General features: G+C 58.3%; 1 protein-coding gene and 1 pseudogene across 2 annotated transcripts; both read right to left on the bottom strand.

Moving 5' to 3' along the window:
- Nucleotides 1–158: 158 nt before the first annotated feature.
- On the bottom strand, nucleotides 159–10479 carry LOC100613312 (keratin, type I cytoskeletal 16-like; annotated as a pseudogene).
- A 528-nt stretch (nucleotides 10480–11007) lies between these two features.
- On the bottom strand, nucleotides 11008–16436 carry LOC454470 (keratin, type I cytoskeletal 17-like). 2 transcript variants are annotated; one of them, XM_016932354.3, is made up of 9 exons: nucleotides 15649–16195; nucleotides 14518–14600; nucleotides 13933–14086; nucleotides 13646–13648; nucleotides 13164–13325; nucleotides 12535–12660; nucleotides 12228–12448; nucleotides 12102–12124; nucleotides 11008–11254 (listed from the first exon to the last, which is right to left on the bottom strand). In XM_016932354.3, exons 1-9 carry the CDS (start codon nucleotides 16078–16080, stop codon nucleotides 11160–11162), a joined length of 1299 nt encoding a protein of 432 aa, XP_016787843.1. In that variant the 5' UTR covers nucleotides 16081–16195; the 3' UTR covers nucleotides 11008–11159. The 2 variants fall into 2 exon arrangements, with proteins under 2 accessions (XP_016787843.1, XP_016787842.1); XM_016932353.3 differs by lacking the exon at nucleotides 13646–13648 and having other exon boundaries at nucleotides 11008–12124; nucleotides 15649–16436.
- Nucleotides 16437–16917: the final 481 nt, after the last annotated feature.

Here is a 16917-nt window from a genome sequence, read left to right as displayed (position 1 = left end):
TGGAGGTCTTCCAGGAAGAGCCTTCAAGATCTTCTGAGATTTGTCCCATTTCCCACATCTCTCAGGCTGTGAGGCTCCAGGAGGTTTCTGGAAAGCACCTGCAACTCCCCTCCCATCAGTTCAAGAACAGAGATCACACAGGTTTGCATCAACCAGAAAGTCAGCTTTATTAGCCCATCACCAGTAGAGGAGCAGGGAGACAGCTGGGAACTGCGCTGGGAGAGCAGGGTCCTGACCCAGGCCTTCAGGAGGTGAGGCCAGCTGGTGGGCAGGAGGCTGTGGTAGAGGCAGCTCAGTTCTAGGAGCACTGGCCCTGGCTGAAGCTGGATGAGCCCTGCTCCTTGAGGATGGGCCAGGTCTGACAGCTCGAAGAGGACGAAGAGGAGGTGAAGACTGTGGGAGAGAGAAGAGGAGGTGAGAAGGAGTCTGAGAGCTAAGCCAACTCCAGGGCAGGGAGAAGGGAGGGCTGGGAGCTCTGAGGAGAAGGGACTGGCAGAGGGGTTGCAGTGCCGGGGAGCCTCAGGAGCCTTACCCACTCGGGAAGAACAGGATTGGCCAGATGCATGTGGGGAGGAAAGGCTGTGGGTGAGAAAAGGCAGGGCAGTCAGTTGTGCTGAGAGCAGCAGGGGGGCTAAAGGGTCTGGGAGGCAGAACTGAGGGGCCTGGGACTCACTGGGCGTCCTCGCCCTCCAGCAGGCGGCGGTAGGTGGCGATCTCCTGCTCCAGCCGCGTCTTCATGTCCAGCAAGATCTGGTACTCCTGGCTCTGCTGCTCCATCTCACAGCGTAGCTGGGCCAGCTGCTCCTCCACACTGCCAATCAGTCCCTGGATCTGGGACAGCTGCATGCAGTAGCAGCCTTTGGTCTCCTCCAGGCTGTTCTCCAGGGACGCTTTCTGCAAGTGAGAGAGAGAAAAAGAGTCAATGGAGGTGGTCACTCCTGTCCCTCCAGGTCTCTGGGCATGTTTTTTGAGAGGTGCCTGGATTTTGATCCCAGTTGGGGTACTGATGGGCCAGACAATATAGAGAAATGCTAGCCCACTATTCTAGGGCTAGTTTCTCTATCTATATAACAGGTCCCATGAGTCCTCTGGTCCCACCCTGAGAAAAGAAAGGTGGAACTAAATTGTGGCTTGTTGAGGGGGTGGTGGCCATTACTGGTGACCTGGGGGCTGCTGCTGTGCCGGGTCCTTCATACTACGCTGAGCTGGAACTGCAGCTCCATCTCCAGGCCCTGGAACACCCTCTGGAGCTCCGTCACCTCACTGCGGCTGCTCTGTACCAGTTCACTGCTGGAGGCCACTTTTTTGTTCAGCTCCTTGGTCTGAGGCAGGAAAGCAGAGTGAAAGGTGAGGCTCTCCCAAAGCCCCCAGCTGGGAAGTGCTGCAGGCCCACTGAGGGCCCAAGCCCCACCTTGCTCAGGAACCAGGCCCAGCATCTCTGTGGTTCTGCTTTGCCATCTGCTCGTACTGGTTGCACATCTCATTCAGGATGCAGCTCAGGTCCACGCCAGGTGCGGCATCCGTCTCCACGTTCACTTTTCCACCGGTCTGACCTCGCAGAGCAAGCATCTCCTGGGAAGGGATGGCAGGAGGCGGTCAGCTCAGCAGACTCCTCTCCTGGCCCTGGGTGCATCTGGCAACCCCACCAAACCAGCCTCCCCTCCCGGAAGCCAGCAGCAACCGCATCTCCTCGTGGTTCTTCCTCAGGCAGGCCAGCTCCTCCTTCAGGCCTTCCATCTGCATCTCCAGGTCAGTCCTGGCAAGGGTCAGCTCGTCCAACACCCGGCACAGGCCATTGACGCCAGCCTCCACAGTCTGCCGCAGGGCCAGCTCGTGCTCGTAACTGGCAGGACAGAGGTCAGGTCCTTAGGCTGCAGCCCTGAGGATTCTGAGGCTCGGGGTCTGCTGGCCCTGCTGGGTGGACAGCCCCACTCTTTGTCCCTTGCCCTCTGCCCCCAGCCCACGATGCTGGCTGCTCACTTGGTCCTGAAGTCATCAGCTGCCAGCCTGGCATTGTCAATCTGCAAAATGGGCTGCGCATTCTCAATGGTGGCCGCAATGATCTGGAGTGGGGATGGAGGACAGGAGCCTGGTCGGGCAAGGACCTTACTACTTGAGCGTGAAAGGCAGAAAGGGGCAAAAGGAACCTCCCCAAATCTGGAAGTCTTCTGGCTGGCAGGGCTGGCATGCCTTCTCCACCAGCTCAGGGTATGCAGGGATGCACTCCATCCCGATCACCCCCTTCCTGGGCCCAAGGCAGGGAAGCGGAACTTGCAGCTGAACCCTTGCAGGAAATAAGAGATTCAGGGTAACAGCCCCAGTCCGGGCACAGAGATGCTGAAAAGGGACCCTCTGCCACCACTTCCCTGGGTGATCCTGGCCACTCCTCAAAGGTGCCCAGTCTCCCTGTTTGTAAAGTGTAATTGCTAAAAAGAGGTATCCCAAGGGCCACTATAGCCCCAGCCTCTCTCAGTGCTCCATACACCAAAGTCACCCACCTTGTGCCTCAGATCCTCGATGGTCTTGAAGTAGGGACTGTAGTCTTTGATCTCACTGGGCCACTGCCTCTGGTACCAGTCACGGATCTTCACTTCCAGGTCGGCGTTGGCCTCCTCCAAAGCACGCACCTTGTCCAGGTAGGAGGCCAGGCGGTCATTGAGGTGCTGCATGGTCACCTTCTCACTGCCCACCAGAAGCCCATCACCACCAGCAAAGCCACCACCCAAGCCACCACTGACGCACCAAGGCCACCACCATATCCTCCCCCGAAGCCACTAGCAAAGCTGCTGCTGCTGCCGAAGCCACCGCCATAGCCTCCCCCCAGCCCACAGGCTCCCCCAAAGGAGAAGCGAGAGAAGGAGACACACAGGCCCCCCCGTAGGTGCTGGGGGCATGGCAGGACCCTCCGGCCAGGACAGAGGAGATGCGGCTGGAGCCGCCCCCGATGCTGCCCCCGATGCTGCAGGAGCCCTTCATGGATCTGGAGGAGGTGAACTGGTGACTGCAGGTGCTCATGGTGCCAAGGAGGGAGATGAGCGAGCGAGCGAGCAGTTGGCTGAAAAAAGGGACGGTGCTCAGGAAGGCTAAGAGCATGCTGTGGCTGCCTCCAACCCCAGAGACCTTTATATGCACCTGGGGAAGGCGGGGCCCTCCTAACTGCTGACTCCAGGTTCCCCTCTGGATTTCATCACTCCCAGTCCCATCCAACTCCTCACTCTGGATTATTCAGCCCAGGATCAACTCCGCTGTGTGCTGGCTCAGAGTTCCCACCCAGCTTTGAGAGTGTGGAGCTGAGAGAAAAACACACAAATCCGAGTCGGTGGTGACTCAGGCTAGGTGGCCGGGAATCAGGCTCCCATTCCTGGAGCCCTTGGGGCCAGTGGGGCCTTGGCACAGGTGGCTTTGTGGCAACTGCATCCCCAGGCAGTGAGTCAGCCCTTCAGAACTCCCTGCCCCACAGTGACAGCCTTGGCTGAAAGAGACCTCAGTGATGCCATCCTGGGCTGTCTTGGGGAGCAGTTGCAGGGATCCTACATGTCCCACTCTGGGCAGGGGCAGAGTTCGTGTCTTCACTCTGCTTGCTGTGTGGCCTGAGGCTCCCCACCTCCCACCTCTGGGCCTGTTTCCCCTCAGTGGTGACCAGGCTGGACTGGGTGATTGCAGAGTCCCTTCTGGTTCTAAAAATCCTATGACTCTCTTTCCCCTCTTGGATCTAATTCCAGTTCCGGAGGCTGCCTTGAGCCCCCGGGATCTCCAGAAGTGTGTGCACCATACAAACAGCACTGGCCATGGAGCCAGATAGGCGGCACTGAGTCCCTGCTCTGCCCTTACCAGCTGTACGGCACAGGCTGGTCTTACAGCCCCTTGGTCCTCAGTTTTCTCACCTGTAAAAGGGGATGACACACCACTAGCCACAAAGAAACATGTGTGAAGCACCCCACCGGCCCTTCCCCAAGGGCCAGCCCTGCCCCTCATCCTCCTCATCCTCCCCCTCCAGCCACCTGCTCCTCACACTCACCTCTACACACTGGCACCCACCCGAACCGCTACATGGGGCCCTGCGTCCCCCACACTCCCAGCTGAAGAACACCACAGCCCCACACCTAGCTCCTCCACTCCTCTACCGCCCTCTCCTAATCACAGGCACCCCACCTGCAGACCGGTGGGAGGGAGCCCCGTCCTGCCACTGCAGCCAGGTGTGACCCCTGACCCTGCCGTGGGCCTCAGAGTTCCCCCCTACCCTGTAGAAACAGGACTGGCTGGGGATCCGTTCCCAGCAGTTCTCTCTCCTGTGTCCACAGGTCCCACGCTGGGCCTGGCAGCTCCATTCATCCAGCTGAGCTGGGGGAGAGCACTGGTCATGGGCCCACTCAGGCACACATGGAGAGCCTGGTGTGTGTTGTACGGTTCTGTGAGCAGGGATGATGGGGGCGTTATTCCTGCCACCAGTCCTCAGGTGAGGGAGCTGGGATTCAGGGAGGATAAGTGGGCTTCCCAAGACACCAGGCACTGGAAGCTGAGATGTGAACCTGCCTGCCTGTTCTCCTTGCCTAAGCCTATTCTGTCATCCTGAGCCCTCTCTCTGTGCATCTCAAATTTATATCATTTTCTTGATCAGAGGGGACAGAGGGGTAACCAGAGACAGGTGGAGATTCACTCAAAGTCACTCTGCTTTAAGCTGCAGAGCTGCAACTAGAACCCAGACCTCAGCCCTCTCCAGGCTCCCACCATGCCTGCAGGCGGGGCCAGTATACCCAACTCTCACCCACCTCCCCACGATCACTGGCATGAGGTCTGCCCAGGGTGGGCGTGGCCTTGGCCTGAGAGACTGGTGCAGCACCGAGGACTGGAGGGAGGAGGAGGGGTCTGGGCACCAAGACGGGGCCTCCTCAGGGTGCTGTGGGGCGTCCCTTGGTGCTGGCCACTGGCCTTGCTCTGCAGTGCCTGTTGAGGTGAGGAGCCCAGAGACAGCCTGCCTCTGCCTGGGCTCCACTGGGGCAGGCAATTCCTTGTCTCAGCAGAACCAGGGTTTTGTCGCTGCTACATCTCCCCTGGTCACTCTGGGATCAAAGGTAAGAGCAGAATGGATGCATATGCCTTCAGAGCCAAACCTGGGAGAGGGAACCCGACACTCCCCACCTGAAGGGGTGGCCTGCCCCTCCACACCTGTGGGTGTTTCTTGTCGGGTGGGATGAGAGACTGAGAAAAGAAAGAGACACAGAGACAAAGTATAGAGAAAGAAAAATGGGCCCAGGGGACTGGCGCTCAGCATACAGAGGACCCACGCTGGCCCCAGTCTCTGAGTTCCCTCAGTATTTATTGATCATTATCTCTACCATCTCTACCATCTCCCAGAGGGGGATGTGGCAGGACAATAGGGTAATAGTGGGGAGAGGGCCAGCAGGAAAATGTGAACAAATGTCTCTGTGTCATAAACAAGGTTAAGGAAAAGGTGCTGTGCTTTGATGTGCACATACATAAACATCTCGGTGCATTAAAGAGCAGTGTTACCGCCAGCATGTCTCACCTCCAGCCCTAAGGCGGTTTTCTCCTATCTCAGTAGATGGAATATACAATCGGGTTTTACACCGAGACGTTCCATTGCCCAGGGATGAGCAGGAGACAGATGCCTTCCTCTTATCTCAACTGCATAGAGGCCTTCCTCTTTTACTAATCCTCCTCAGCACAGACCCTTTACGGGTGTCGGGCTGGGGGACGGTCAGGTCTTTTCCCTTCCCATGAGGCCATATTTCAGACTATCACATGGGGAGAAACCTGGCTTTCCTAGGCAGAGGTCCCTGCGGCCTTCCTTCCGCAGTGTTTTGTGTCCCTGGGTACTTGAGATTAGGGAGTGGTGATGACTTTTAACAAGCTAGCTACCTTCAAGCATTTGTTTAACAAAGCACATCCTGCATAGCCCTAAATCCATTAAACCTTGAGTCGACACAGGGCATGTTTCTGCGAGCACAGGGTTAGGGGTAGGGTTACAGATTAACAGCATCTCAAGGCAGAAGAATTTTTCTTAGTACAGAACAAAATGGAGTCTCTTATGTCTACTTCTTTCTATATAGACACAGTCCGTATAGAAAGAGACACTGATCTCTCTTTCTTTTCCCCACACCCACCCCCACCCCAAAGAGGGACAAAGGGGACCCCGGAATCTTGGACAAAAACCTCAGCGTTCAGGTGTCAGGGTGGGCCTGGAGTTCCAGTCCAACCACAGACCCATCACCCTCAGAACTGAAAATGGTCTTCAAGGTCACCAAAGCCTATCAATACCCCAACCGGAGAGGGCGAAAGCCTTATCCAGGTTAAGCAGCACAATAGTGAGAGAGCACAGACCGGAGCCAGCTCCAACTCCCAAGCCAGGATTCACACCGACTCTCGCAGTGGAGTCTCCGAGAACTCTTCACTCTCTGCCCCCACCGTGTGTGCGTGCACACACACCCCTTTCTCATTGGCTCACTGCCCCCCGCCAAGTTCCCCATTCCAGGAGGTGTCAGGGTGGGATTATACACAAGCCCAGCACTGCAGACCTGAGGATCTGCGTGGGCTGAGAAGCTGCAGGAAGTTGCTGACCAACGCGCCAAACTGCTCAGCCAACTCCATAGATCACGCACCTGCCGTGTGCACAGCTCTCGGGGGCTGGGGGTGAAGAGGGAAATGATGACGTAGTCTCTGACCTTAGAAGAACTTATCATTTGACCCTGGAGGGAAAACTAACGCTGGAAAATGCAGAACCTGGCTAGAAACCCTAGGGTGCTGGGCTTGCCTGCCACGCCCACACCACAGGAGGCAGCTGGGGTAAGCATTACCCCGCTGAGCCTCAGCAGTAGAGGAGGGGGCTGCCCTCCTGGCCTTGATCCCTGAAAGGGTCCCAGCAGAGGGAGGCACCAGCAGGGCCTCAGAGGATCTGAGTTGACAGAGGAGGAGGAGGCGTTTCCTCTGCATCAGTGATGCACACCTGCCCCAAGGTGGCCAAGAGCCAGGACCACTAAGCCTGGTGAGCATAGAGAAGCCCAATGGGCATCCTCCAGGCAGAGGATTCCTCCCCGCACCCTGCCTCCTTCCTCCCTCCTTCGTCCTGTCCATGTCAAGCATGAGGCAGGAGATCATAGCATACCTGAGGAGGCCGGGAATCACCATTGGCCAATGCCACGCCTTGGCTTGCAGTGATTCTCCAACCAGACAGATCATCAGAGTCCCCAAGAAGATTCGCAGGCCTGCTCCAACTCCTGCATCAGCACCACTCAGGACAAGCCTGCTGGTGGGGCTGTTTTACAAGCTCCCCAGCCAACTCAGACTGGGAAGGCAGGAGGCAGCTTAGGGGGCTGAGGAGGGGGGCAGAGAAGCTGAGGGGAGAGAGGGGGCTGCTGCAGGGCCCCCAGCCCTGGGTGGACAAGCCAGAGCCACAGGCTTCAGGGCAGGAGGAAGGAAAAGTAGAGCCCCACTGAGCCAGGACAGAGCAGCCTGGAATTGGGGCAAGCAGGGGCGAAACCTTGGGCAGGATATTCAGCCTCTCTGAGCCTCAGTTTTCTTGTCTGGGAAATGGGAATAACAGCCCTGCGTCACAGGCATATTAGGGGATTTGAGGCCAAATAAATAAAGCACCTGGCAAAGGCTGGTGGCTAGCGTTATGTTTATGAGCAGGTGTTTATAAAGCACCTACTGTGTGCCTGGCACTGTGCTGGGCACTCAGACTCAAAGAACAAGACAGAGAAGCCCTGGAGACATAGTCTTCTGGGGGAGAAGGTGGTAAAGACAATCCCAATACACTAAAGTCAGGCCACGATGGGGTGCTGGGGCCCTGCAGAGAAACAGAGGGAGCAGGGTTCCTGGGGGAGAACGAATGTCCAGCCCCAGGCTCTGCCCCTGTGACAGCTCCAGGGATCTGGGGAAATCTGTGAGTGCCAGGCCCACCTTCGGGGGTCCTCTCCCCTCCTGCATGTTTGACGCCCCCCTTCTGAAGGTGGGGCTGTCATAGCCCTTCACGATCCAACCACAGATCTGCAGCTTCTACCTTGATGACGGGGTGAAACATTCTGTGCAGTGGGCAGGGTGGCTGTGGACGAACTGTGAGTCCCTCCATGAGTCCCATAGCTGGGTCCCCAGTCCAGCCCAGGCACATGTCCTCAGCAGCCTGGACCCACTTGGGGTGCCTGTTCTGCACAAACAAGGGGCCCGGACTCCTGTATGAGTCTCAGGAAACCCCTAAGAGGGGCTCCCATTGCCCCCACCCCAGGAGTGTGAGCGGGAAGCTGGTGCCTCCAGGGAAGGCTGTGGACCCCAGGGGGTTGTGGGAGAAAGAGTGGGCCTCTCTCAGGGATGTTTCTTCAAATGGTCACTACAGCTCAGGGTGAGGACGGGTCTCTGTCAAGCTCAGTTATCCCCTCGGCTCTGTGCATGTGGGGAGACCTGCCTGGCTCTGCTCCCTCTGTTCCCCTCATCTCCCCAAAACCTTGGTTGCCACAATAGACCCACACTGCATAAGGGCTGAGGGACTGTTGTCAGTCCCTCAGGTCCCCTTGGGGCAGGCACTGTCTCTTGGGGTCAGGACCGGTGTCTCCTCCTTCCCCTGGACTCAGTGCAAACCAGACGCAGAGCGATGTCATGCCATGGATGAGTGTCCCCCACCACATCCGTCTCCCTACAAGACATACTGCCAGGTCAACCCCTGCAAGGGGGGTCCGAAGGCAGCTACCACTGGCATGGGCCTGGCCTGAGAGTCCTATATGTGTGTCCCTCACACGAGACCAGGTGTGGCAGCTCTACAGGGCAACCACAGATCCGCAGCTTCTGCCTTGATGACATTCTGTGCAGTGGGCAGGGAGTGTGTGGACGAACTGTGAGTCCCTCCTTGAGTCCCATAGCTGGGTCCCTAATCCAGCCCAGGCACATGTCCCCAGCATCCTGGGCCCACTTGGGGTCCTTGGACAAAGTCACTCAAGTCTCCCCACCAGCCCCTGGCAACCACTGCCTCTACTGGCTCAGCTCTCTGGGCACACCGGGGGGCTCCCCCATTCTGGCCTCCTGAGCCTCCCACCCACTCACTTTGTGGAGAAGGGCTTCTTCCCCAGCAGAGGGGCACAGTCTGGGGGCTGTCTCTGGTCCTTCCTACACTCTGACCCCTCCTCACTCACGCCATCAGTAATTGTGGACCCCAGGCTCTACAGGAGGGAGAGATAGCCCTGCCTGGAGCCTGAGGTTGGGGAGGAGCTGGGGCTTGGCTCCTCTTCCCAGCACGGAAGCGGGGCCCACTCCCCTCCCGTGCCCGTCTCCACTACTGACCCCCTCAGGCTGTGGGACAAGGGCTGAGTCACTGCTCCTTGGAGCCTCAGTGTCCCCATCCACACAACAAGGCGCCTTCCCCTAGACCCTCCCTGCTTCCGGGGACTATTCAGACAAATGAAGTCACCCTCCAGAATGAGCCATCTGCAGCCCAGGGCTGGTTCTTCTGGTTGTGGCAGGATGTATGGTGAGGGCCTGGTGCAAACAGTGCCTCCCTCCTGCCCTCCATGGCCCCACATTTGCTGCCAGAGAGCAGGGAGACGTCAGCCTCCAACGGAGCAGAGCTTGCCCTTGCTTTGAGTCGTGCAGATGCCGCTGCAGGTGCAAGTCCCCGACTCCACGCAGCCATCTACCCTGCAGAGAGAAACACTCTCCCGGGATGTCATAGCTCCAAGGTCCAGGGAGGGCTTGTGACCAGCCCAAGTCACCCATACCCCAGTGGTCAGTACCCACCCCCATCCCTGGCCTCTGCCAGTCCCAAACCCCCACCAACCCAGGCTCAGAGGGCTCTGGTCACTCCCATTCTCCTAGGACCTGGGCCCCACCCCCAGCCTCCAGGCACCAGGAGAGAGAGCGTGTTTGGGGGCCTTGGTCTGATTCTGCAGCAGCAGAGACACCACAGGTCCAGCAGTGATGACGTGGAGGCACCCTCCTCCCACTACGCCCCTGCTTGAAGAAAACCAGGAAAGCAGGCCAACCCACCTGGCAGTTTCCAGATTTACTAGAAGGAAGATTTCCAGGTGTCAGGCTCACCTCCCACAGACTGCTCCCCACAGCCACGTTTGCTGCCACCAGCAAGAGCTGGGGTTGGTCAGCTCAGAGGGTGCCGGGAGTGGCTGGAGCAGGACTGTTCCTTCTCATTTTCCTAGGAGGCAGTTTCTACCCTCCCTCACACCACCCCTGTCCCTAGTGGGGAACCAAAGAGGATCCAGACCGCCAGGGAGAGTGGCACTGCTCCCTGGGCACAGCCACCCCATCTGCAGTGCCCCCCACTCTGCCCTGTCCGCATCCTGAGCAACAGCTGACCATGTGAGGAAACATCCTTGAGAGAGGCCCCACCCTTTCTCCCATACCTGCCTGGGGTCCCCAGCCTTGCCTGAAAACACCACCCTCCCACTCACATTCCCAGGGCAGAGGCAATGGGAGCCCCTCTTGGGGATTTCCTGAGACTCACACAGGAGTCGGGGCCCCAATCACCCAGCCTGCCTCCCCCACCCACCCTCCCTTTGTGCTTATCCCAGCCCTTGCCCACCTCCTGCCCCATCTAGGGGGAGGGCACAGCCCACAGGACAGGAAGGAGCAACTGATTGAGTGAGTCATCTCTGAGGATTCGGGCTCCCACACCTGAGATCTTCCCATCCATTTACGGATGGAAAAGCAAGGCTCAGTGAGGGGAAGTGACTGCCTAAATTCCCGAGGTCACAGAGCTACTCACAGGGCAAGCAGTGGCGACCTAGGACCACACCTGATACACCGACTCCACCCCGGGTCTAGCGCAGCCTGGACCACCCCCTGAAAATCTCCAGCCCTTGGGAGATGCGAGCACCCCCCTCCAAACTCTCCCCAGACTTACTCTTTATGCTGGTCTAAGCTGACCTCTGACCTGCCAGTCAACAACAGGGGGTATCCAAGCACCATCTCCCCTCACCGTCACTCCTTCCCATTTCACCCTTTTGTCCCTAGTGCCCACTTCAGCGGCCAGAACAAGGACACATTTCATAGCTGAGTCAACGAGCTTTATTGTCATCAGGCAGGGAAGCATGGGGAAGGGACTGAAGCAGGGGGCTGAGGGTGGAGAGGCCGGAGACTGCGGGGCAGATGGGACAGCTGCCTCCCTGCCTCCTGGGGGGCTGGCCGGGAAAGCTGAGTCCTCAGCGGGTGGTCTGGTGGACCTGCTCGCGGGAGGAGATGACCTTGCCATCCTGGACCTCTTCCACAATGGTAGGCACCTGACAGGTGGTCACCGCTGCAGGAGAAGCAGGCGCTTTAAAGTAGGGGCCAGGAGACCCTCGCTTGCCCCCTAGCCCTCATGGACAGGAGCCGGCTCTCTCCCTCGTCCTCCCCCAGGTGCTGTGAGTGCCTCCACTGGCACCTCAACATCACACTGCACACACATCCCTCCTGTCCCTGCCCCCGCCTCCCTTCCATCCCATCCCTCTGCCGGTGGCCCTGTGTGAGTCTTGCCTCCGCAGATGGGTTATTTGATTCTGACCCAGTGTGTCCTGCCAGGGAGGAGCCATGTAGACTCCATGAAATCCATCTCCATTTCTCTGCAGTCTCCAGGGCATAGATTTGCTCCCATCTCCCCCATCAGACTGGGATCGCCAAGACAAAAACCAGGCCCCTATCTCCTCCATTAGACTAGGAACCCTGGGGCTAGGATCATATCTTCTCCATCAGACTGGAATTTGGAGGACAAGGACCATGTCCCTATTTCCCATCAGGCTAGAGTCCCCAGAGACAGGACTGCTTTCGCTCATCCGAAAGTTGTCAAGAGCAAAGATCATGAGACCATGTTCCTATCTTCCCATCAGATGACAATCTCCAGAGCTGGGACCTGTCTCCTCCATCAGACTAGGATCTCCAAGGTAAGGACCAGTTCCCTGGCCCACCCCATCAGACCAGACAGCATCTCTCTCATTTGATCTTTTCCTGAGTATCAATCCTCAGTGCTAATGGGTCACTTCTCCCACCCCTGCTGAGGGACAGCCATCAACTCCTAGAACTCCTGGGGACCCAACCCCAGCAACGTGCAGGTGGGCTGCCTGTCCCATGCACCCAATCCCCAAGGCCTCAGCCACCAAGATGCTTATGTTCTTTCTTGTACTGAGTCAGGCTGAAAGAAAAAAAAAAAAAACAGAGAGGAAATTAGATGTGAGTCTGAGAGCCCCACCCCTGCCAAGAGGCCCCCAGCCCTGACCCCAGGCACCCCCACTCACTGGGCATCCTCGCCCTCCAGCAGGCGGTGGTAGGTGGTGATCTCCAGCTCCAGCCACATCTTCATGTCCAGGAGGATCTTGTACTCCTTGTTCTGCTGCTCCATCTCGCAGAGAAACTGGGCCAGCTGCTCCTCCACACTGCCTATCAGCCCCTGGATCTGGGACAGCTGCATGCAGTAGCGGTTCTCTGTCTCTGCCAGGTTGCCCTCCAGGGATGCTTTCTGCAGGAGGGCAGGAAGACCAGGGGTCAGTGAGGGTTGTCAGTGTCCTCTTCTGGGCCCATCCCCATGCACAGGACTGTTCCTACCATGCTGAGCTGGGACTGCAGCTCGATCTCCAAGGCCTGCATGGTGCGCCGGAGCTCCGAAATCTCACTCTTGCCGCTCTGGACCAGCTCGCTGTTGGTAGCCACCTCGCGGTTCAGCTCCTCTGTCTGCAGACAGAACACAGGACAGGGTGGTGTGAGCCTGGATCCCTCTCCTCAGTCAGGCCTCCTCCCAAATCTAACTGTGGACAGAGTGATGCGTTCTCACCAGCTTCCCACGTCCCAAAGCCCAGAAACATGCCATTTGAAATGTTAACTTTTTATGGTTAATCCCTGCGTGTGGGAGGCACAGACCAGAAACTTGAGAACCAGCCAGAACATGTAGCCTGGCTCTTGGTGCTAGTTTCTGACTTCTTGAGAGAGAGGTGGGGACTCCCAAGGTCTTTACCCTCTGCCTTTATTCTGTGGGGGCTCCCTACCTCCCCACCCACCCCCCAGATCCCAGCTTGAGCTCAGTTCCAGGTCTCTTGATGCAGTGGGTGACCCTGTGGTCCATGCAGCTTGCTGAGGAGGGAGCATCTCCAAGACACCTGGCTGTGGGCTTACTGTCAGTGCTAAGGCCCCTGAGCCCCAGCCCCAAAGAGAGACCTCTGGCCTGCAGCAGCCCCCACCTTGCTGAAGAACCAATCCTCAGCATCCTTGCGGTTCTTCTCTGCCATCTTCTCATACTGCTCACGCATCTCATTCAGGATGCGGCTCAGGTCCACACCTGGGGCAGCGCCCATCTCCACATTGATCTCACCGCCCACCTGGCCTCGCGGGGCGTTCATCTCCTATGGAAAAAGGGGATGTGGATGTGCACATCTGGACCCATCCTGACCTCTCACTCCCAAGCCTTCCCCCACGAGGTGACCCCACTCCCCACAAGGACCCCTCCTTTGTTCTCCCTCTGCTCTATCTGACCCTCTAAATGATTTTTATTCATCTGCTCAGTATTGCCTCCACCATCAGACTCTATCTCCCCCATTAGACCAACGGCTCTCCAAAATAAAATCTAATTATTAGGCCTATGCCCCCAAAATTTCCCCTCTAATTTCCAAGCTTCTATGTAGATGTTCAGCTTTGAGAGTTTGAAATGGGACAAGAAGGAGACTTCCTTACTTATCCCCTGCCCTCGTGAGGGAGGCCAGGGCAGGTAGAGGGAGCCTCTGCGGGCCCCTGGGAGGTTTCTTGGGTACAGAGAAGCAGTGTGGTACAAAGAGGAGTCTGCCCTGCACGCTGGACCCCAAGGATCAGGGCTCCGCAGATAGGGAAGCCCTCTAAGGTGACTAATCCCAGTGCGCCTGCTCTGCTCTCTCCCACGGCCTCAGCCATGGCCCAGCCCCAGGGCTCTGCCACCCACTCCTCAGCATCTTTGACCTTCTGCCCCAGCCACCTCACCTCGTGGTTCTTCTTCAGGTAGGCCAGCTCCTCCTTGAGGTTCTCAATGTGCATCTCCAGGTCGGCTCTGGCCAGGGTCAGCTCATCCAGCACCCTGCACGGGCCATTGATGCCGGCCTCCACACTCAGGCACAGGGCCTGCTCTGTCTCAAACCTGCCATGGGAATCAGGGACTTCAGCCCAGGCTGCTTGGAATTGCAGGTCCAGGTCCTGGCTGCTCACCTGCCTTCATTTTGCCAGGACTCTAAGGGGTTGGAAGGGCTGATGAGAGGGTCGAGTGGAAACGAATTCCAGCCCCGGGGCCTTGGGACCATCACAGGGCCAGATCCTACGCCCACCAGCTTCCTTACTTCTCTCTGCCTCCCGCCTCCCCTCCCTCTCTTCTATTCCCTGCCTAAGACCAGCAACCTTCAGAACTGGCTGCCTTCACTGCATCCTGGACTAAGTAGTGGGGCTCCTAGGACTGCCCCACCCTGAGCTCCTGGGCCTTGCCACAAGCAACCAAGGAGTCCTGGGGTCAGGAGGGGTACCCTGAGATCCTCCCCCAGCTGACCCAGGCTGCCCAAGCCCACAGCTAGGACTCACTTGGTGCGGAAGTCAGCAGCAGCCAGATGGGCATTGTCAATCTGTAGCAGGATGTTGGCATTGTCCACGGTGGCTGTGAGGATCTGCGGAGATGGGAGAGTAGTCAGGTCATCGGATGGGGGTGGCTGAGCCCACACCAGAGTTCTGAACAGATCTTCCTGCCTGGGGGCCTCTCGTCCCGCCCAGCCCCTCCCTTGCCCCGTGCTGTATTATTGGCAGAGGAGGGGCAAGCAGGAGTCTGAAGGGCTCAAAGGTGCCTCTTCTTCCCCTGCTACTCAGTACCCCACCAGACGCCCATGCCAGGCTCAGCCTTAAAGGAGAAGAGGCAGCTGGCTCGGAGTATGAGACAACCAGAAAAGAAAGGGAAAATGTCTCCAGGGCAGAAACTGTCCCAGAATTCTAGAACAAGGGAGGGGATGTGGGCAACCCCCTCGTTTTACAGTCAGCTAGAGGGTGCCCCTGACAGGCTCCCCCAAAAGGAGGCTAAAGGAGCCCTCACCAAAGAGTGGTCCCAAATCAGAAGTCAGGACCCTTCCTAATCCCTAACCCTGGGCTCCAGCCAGCAGCCCCGCCCCCTGCGGTTTGCTGAGCCTGTCTTAAGGGACAGCAGGAGGAAAGGAGAAGCCAGAAAAATCCCCAAATAAGGCACATCAGAGGCCTTCCCCACCCTGAGGTCCCACCCCCTCCTTTCTGCCTCCCCCCCCCGCAGCAGGTGCTATCAGGAGCTCACTCAGACACCCCCACTCCACACCTCCCAAAACCCCTTCCTGCTGACCCCTGCTCCAAAGGAGCAAGACACCACGCATCCAGTGGCCCATGGGCCCAGCCCTCCATCTGCATCCTCCTGCCTCATCCTACAACCTCTCCAGGTGGAGGAGCTCCACGAGGGAGAAACTGAGTCTCCAAGGGGCTCCACGAGGCCTGTTTGTTCCTGACTCAGCCTACTGCCCCCAGAAAAGGGGGATGTGGGCCACACAGGGGCCCCAAGGCAGGTTCCCAGAAGCTAAGCTGCAGCCAAACCACCCTTGGCTCCCTGAGACCCTATGGCTGGACTCCAGGCCTTTGGCCAGGGCAGGAGTTGGGGGGAAGAAGTCATGCCCCCTGGAGACCCCTCCCACCAGCAGGCCCTACCTTGTTCTGCAGCTCCTCAATTATCCTGTAGTACTGGCTGTAGTCACGGGCGGGCCCCGGGGCCTGCCTCTGGTACCAGTCATGGATCTTCACCTCCAGCTCAGTGTCGGCCTCCTCCAGGGCACGCACCTTGTCCAGGTAGGAGGCCAGGCGGTCATTGAGGTTCTGCATGGTGGCCTTCTCACCTCCGGCCAGCAGCCCATCAACGCCCCCAAAGCTGCTGCCATAGCCACCGCCAGAGCCAAAGCTGTAGCAGCTGGAGTAGCTGCTACCTCCGAGGGCGCTGCCCAGGCCACCAGCAGATCCCAGCCTGCAGGAGCCGGCACCCAGGCTGCCAGACAGCTGGCAGGAGATGCGGGACGAGCTGCCCCCCAGGCCAGAGGAGCCCTTGATGGAGCTGGAGGAGGTGAACTGGCGGATGGAGGTGGTCATGGTGGCGGCGGCAGGAGGCAGGCACACAGGAGAAGGGCTGGAAAGGAGAGGGGCCCCAAGTAGTGTAGGGCTGCCAGGGTTCACAGGCTTCCTTTATAGGCCACCAAGTGGGCGTAGCGATTACAACAGGCTCCTCTGTTTCCGTTCCCCTGGGCTTTCATCACCACGGGCCACCTGCCAGCTCCCAGGTGGCTGGGGACCCCCTCCCCACCCATCATCAGGAATTTGCCTCATTTCTCCAAATCCTCGTGCTGGGTGCCATGCGTGTGCGTGCCACTGCTCTGAGGCCCGTCACCTGTGATTTGGGTGGGCCCTCCAGCTATGCTTTCCCATGACCTAATATGGAGAAGAGGAGAATACGGGACTTCACCGTCCCCAGGCCCTCCCAGGCAGCCACCACCCCAGCCCGGCCCACCTCAACCCTGTCTGGTGGGGAAATGGGTTGCAGTGTCAGGTGACCACCCCCCTGAAGTTGCTGTCTTTCACCCCACACTGCTCCACCCACGGTGCTGGCCCAGGGCTGGGTGCTAAAGAGAAAGAGGGGACCGAGAGCCTATCCTGCCTTGGAAACTGAGCCCAAACCCACCAGGCCCACCTCACAGCGTAGAAATGCCATCAAGGCTTGGAAACCAACCCACATCGCAGATAAAGAAATTGGGGCTCCAGAGGGGTGCAGTGTCCACACTGGCCCCTTCTGCAGAGTCTGACACCCAGGAATGCACTCTAGGGGCTACAGTTCCATCCAGTCAGCTTCTGACCCTGCCCCATCCCTAGAAGCCCTTGCTAACCCAGTCTCCTCGTGTAAACCTTTCCCCAGGTTTACACTCCAGGCTGGGG

Source organism: Pan troglodytes, chromosome 19 (assembly GCF_028858775.2).
Source record: "Pan troglodytes isolate AG18354 chromosome 19, NHGRI_mPanTro3-v2.0_pri, whole genome shotgun sequence".
NCBI classification, from domain to species: Eukaryota; Metazoa; Chordata; class Mammalia; order Primates; family Hominidae; genus Pan; species Pan troglodytes.
This window is presented reverse-complemented; position numbering and strand designations above follow the sequence as displayed.

What these genes read in the sequence shown, in the direction of transcription:
- LOC454470 (XM_016932354.3), bottom strand. Translation starts at nt 16,080, where the DNA reads ATGACCACCTCCATCCGCCAGTTCACCTCCTCCAGCTCCATCAAGGGC. An exon ending in TTGAGGAGCTGCAGAACAAG is followed by an intron (nt 14,601 to 15,648) that starts GTAGGGCCTGCT and finishes CCATCTCCGCAG; the next exon opens with ATCCTCACAGCCACCGTGGA. An exon ending in TGCAGTCCCAGCTCAGCATG is followed by an intron (nt 12,449 to 12,534) that starts GTAGGAACAGTC and finishes GCCCTCCTGCAG; the next exon opens with AAAGCATCCCTGGAGGGCAA.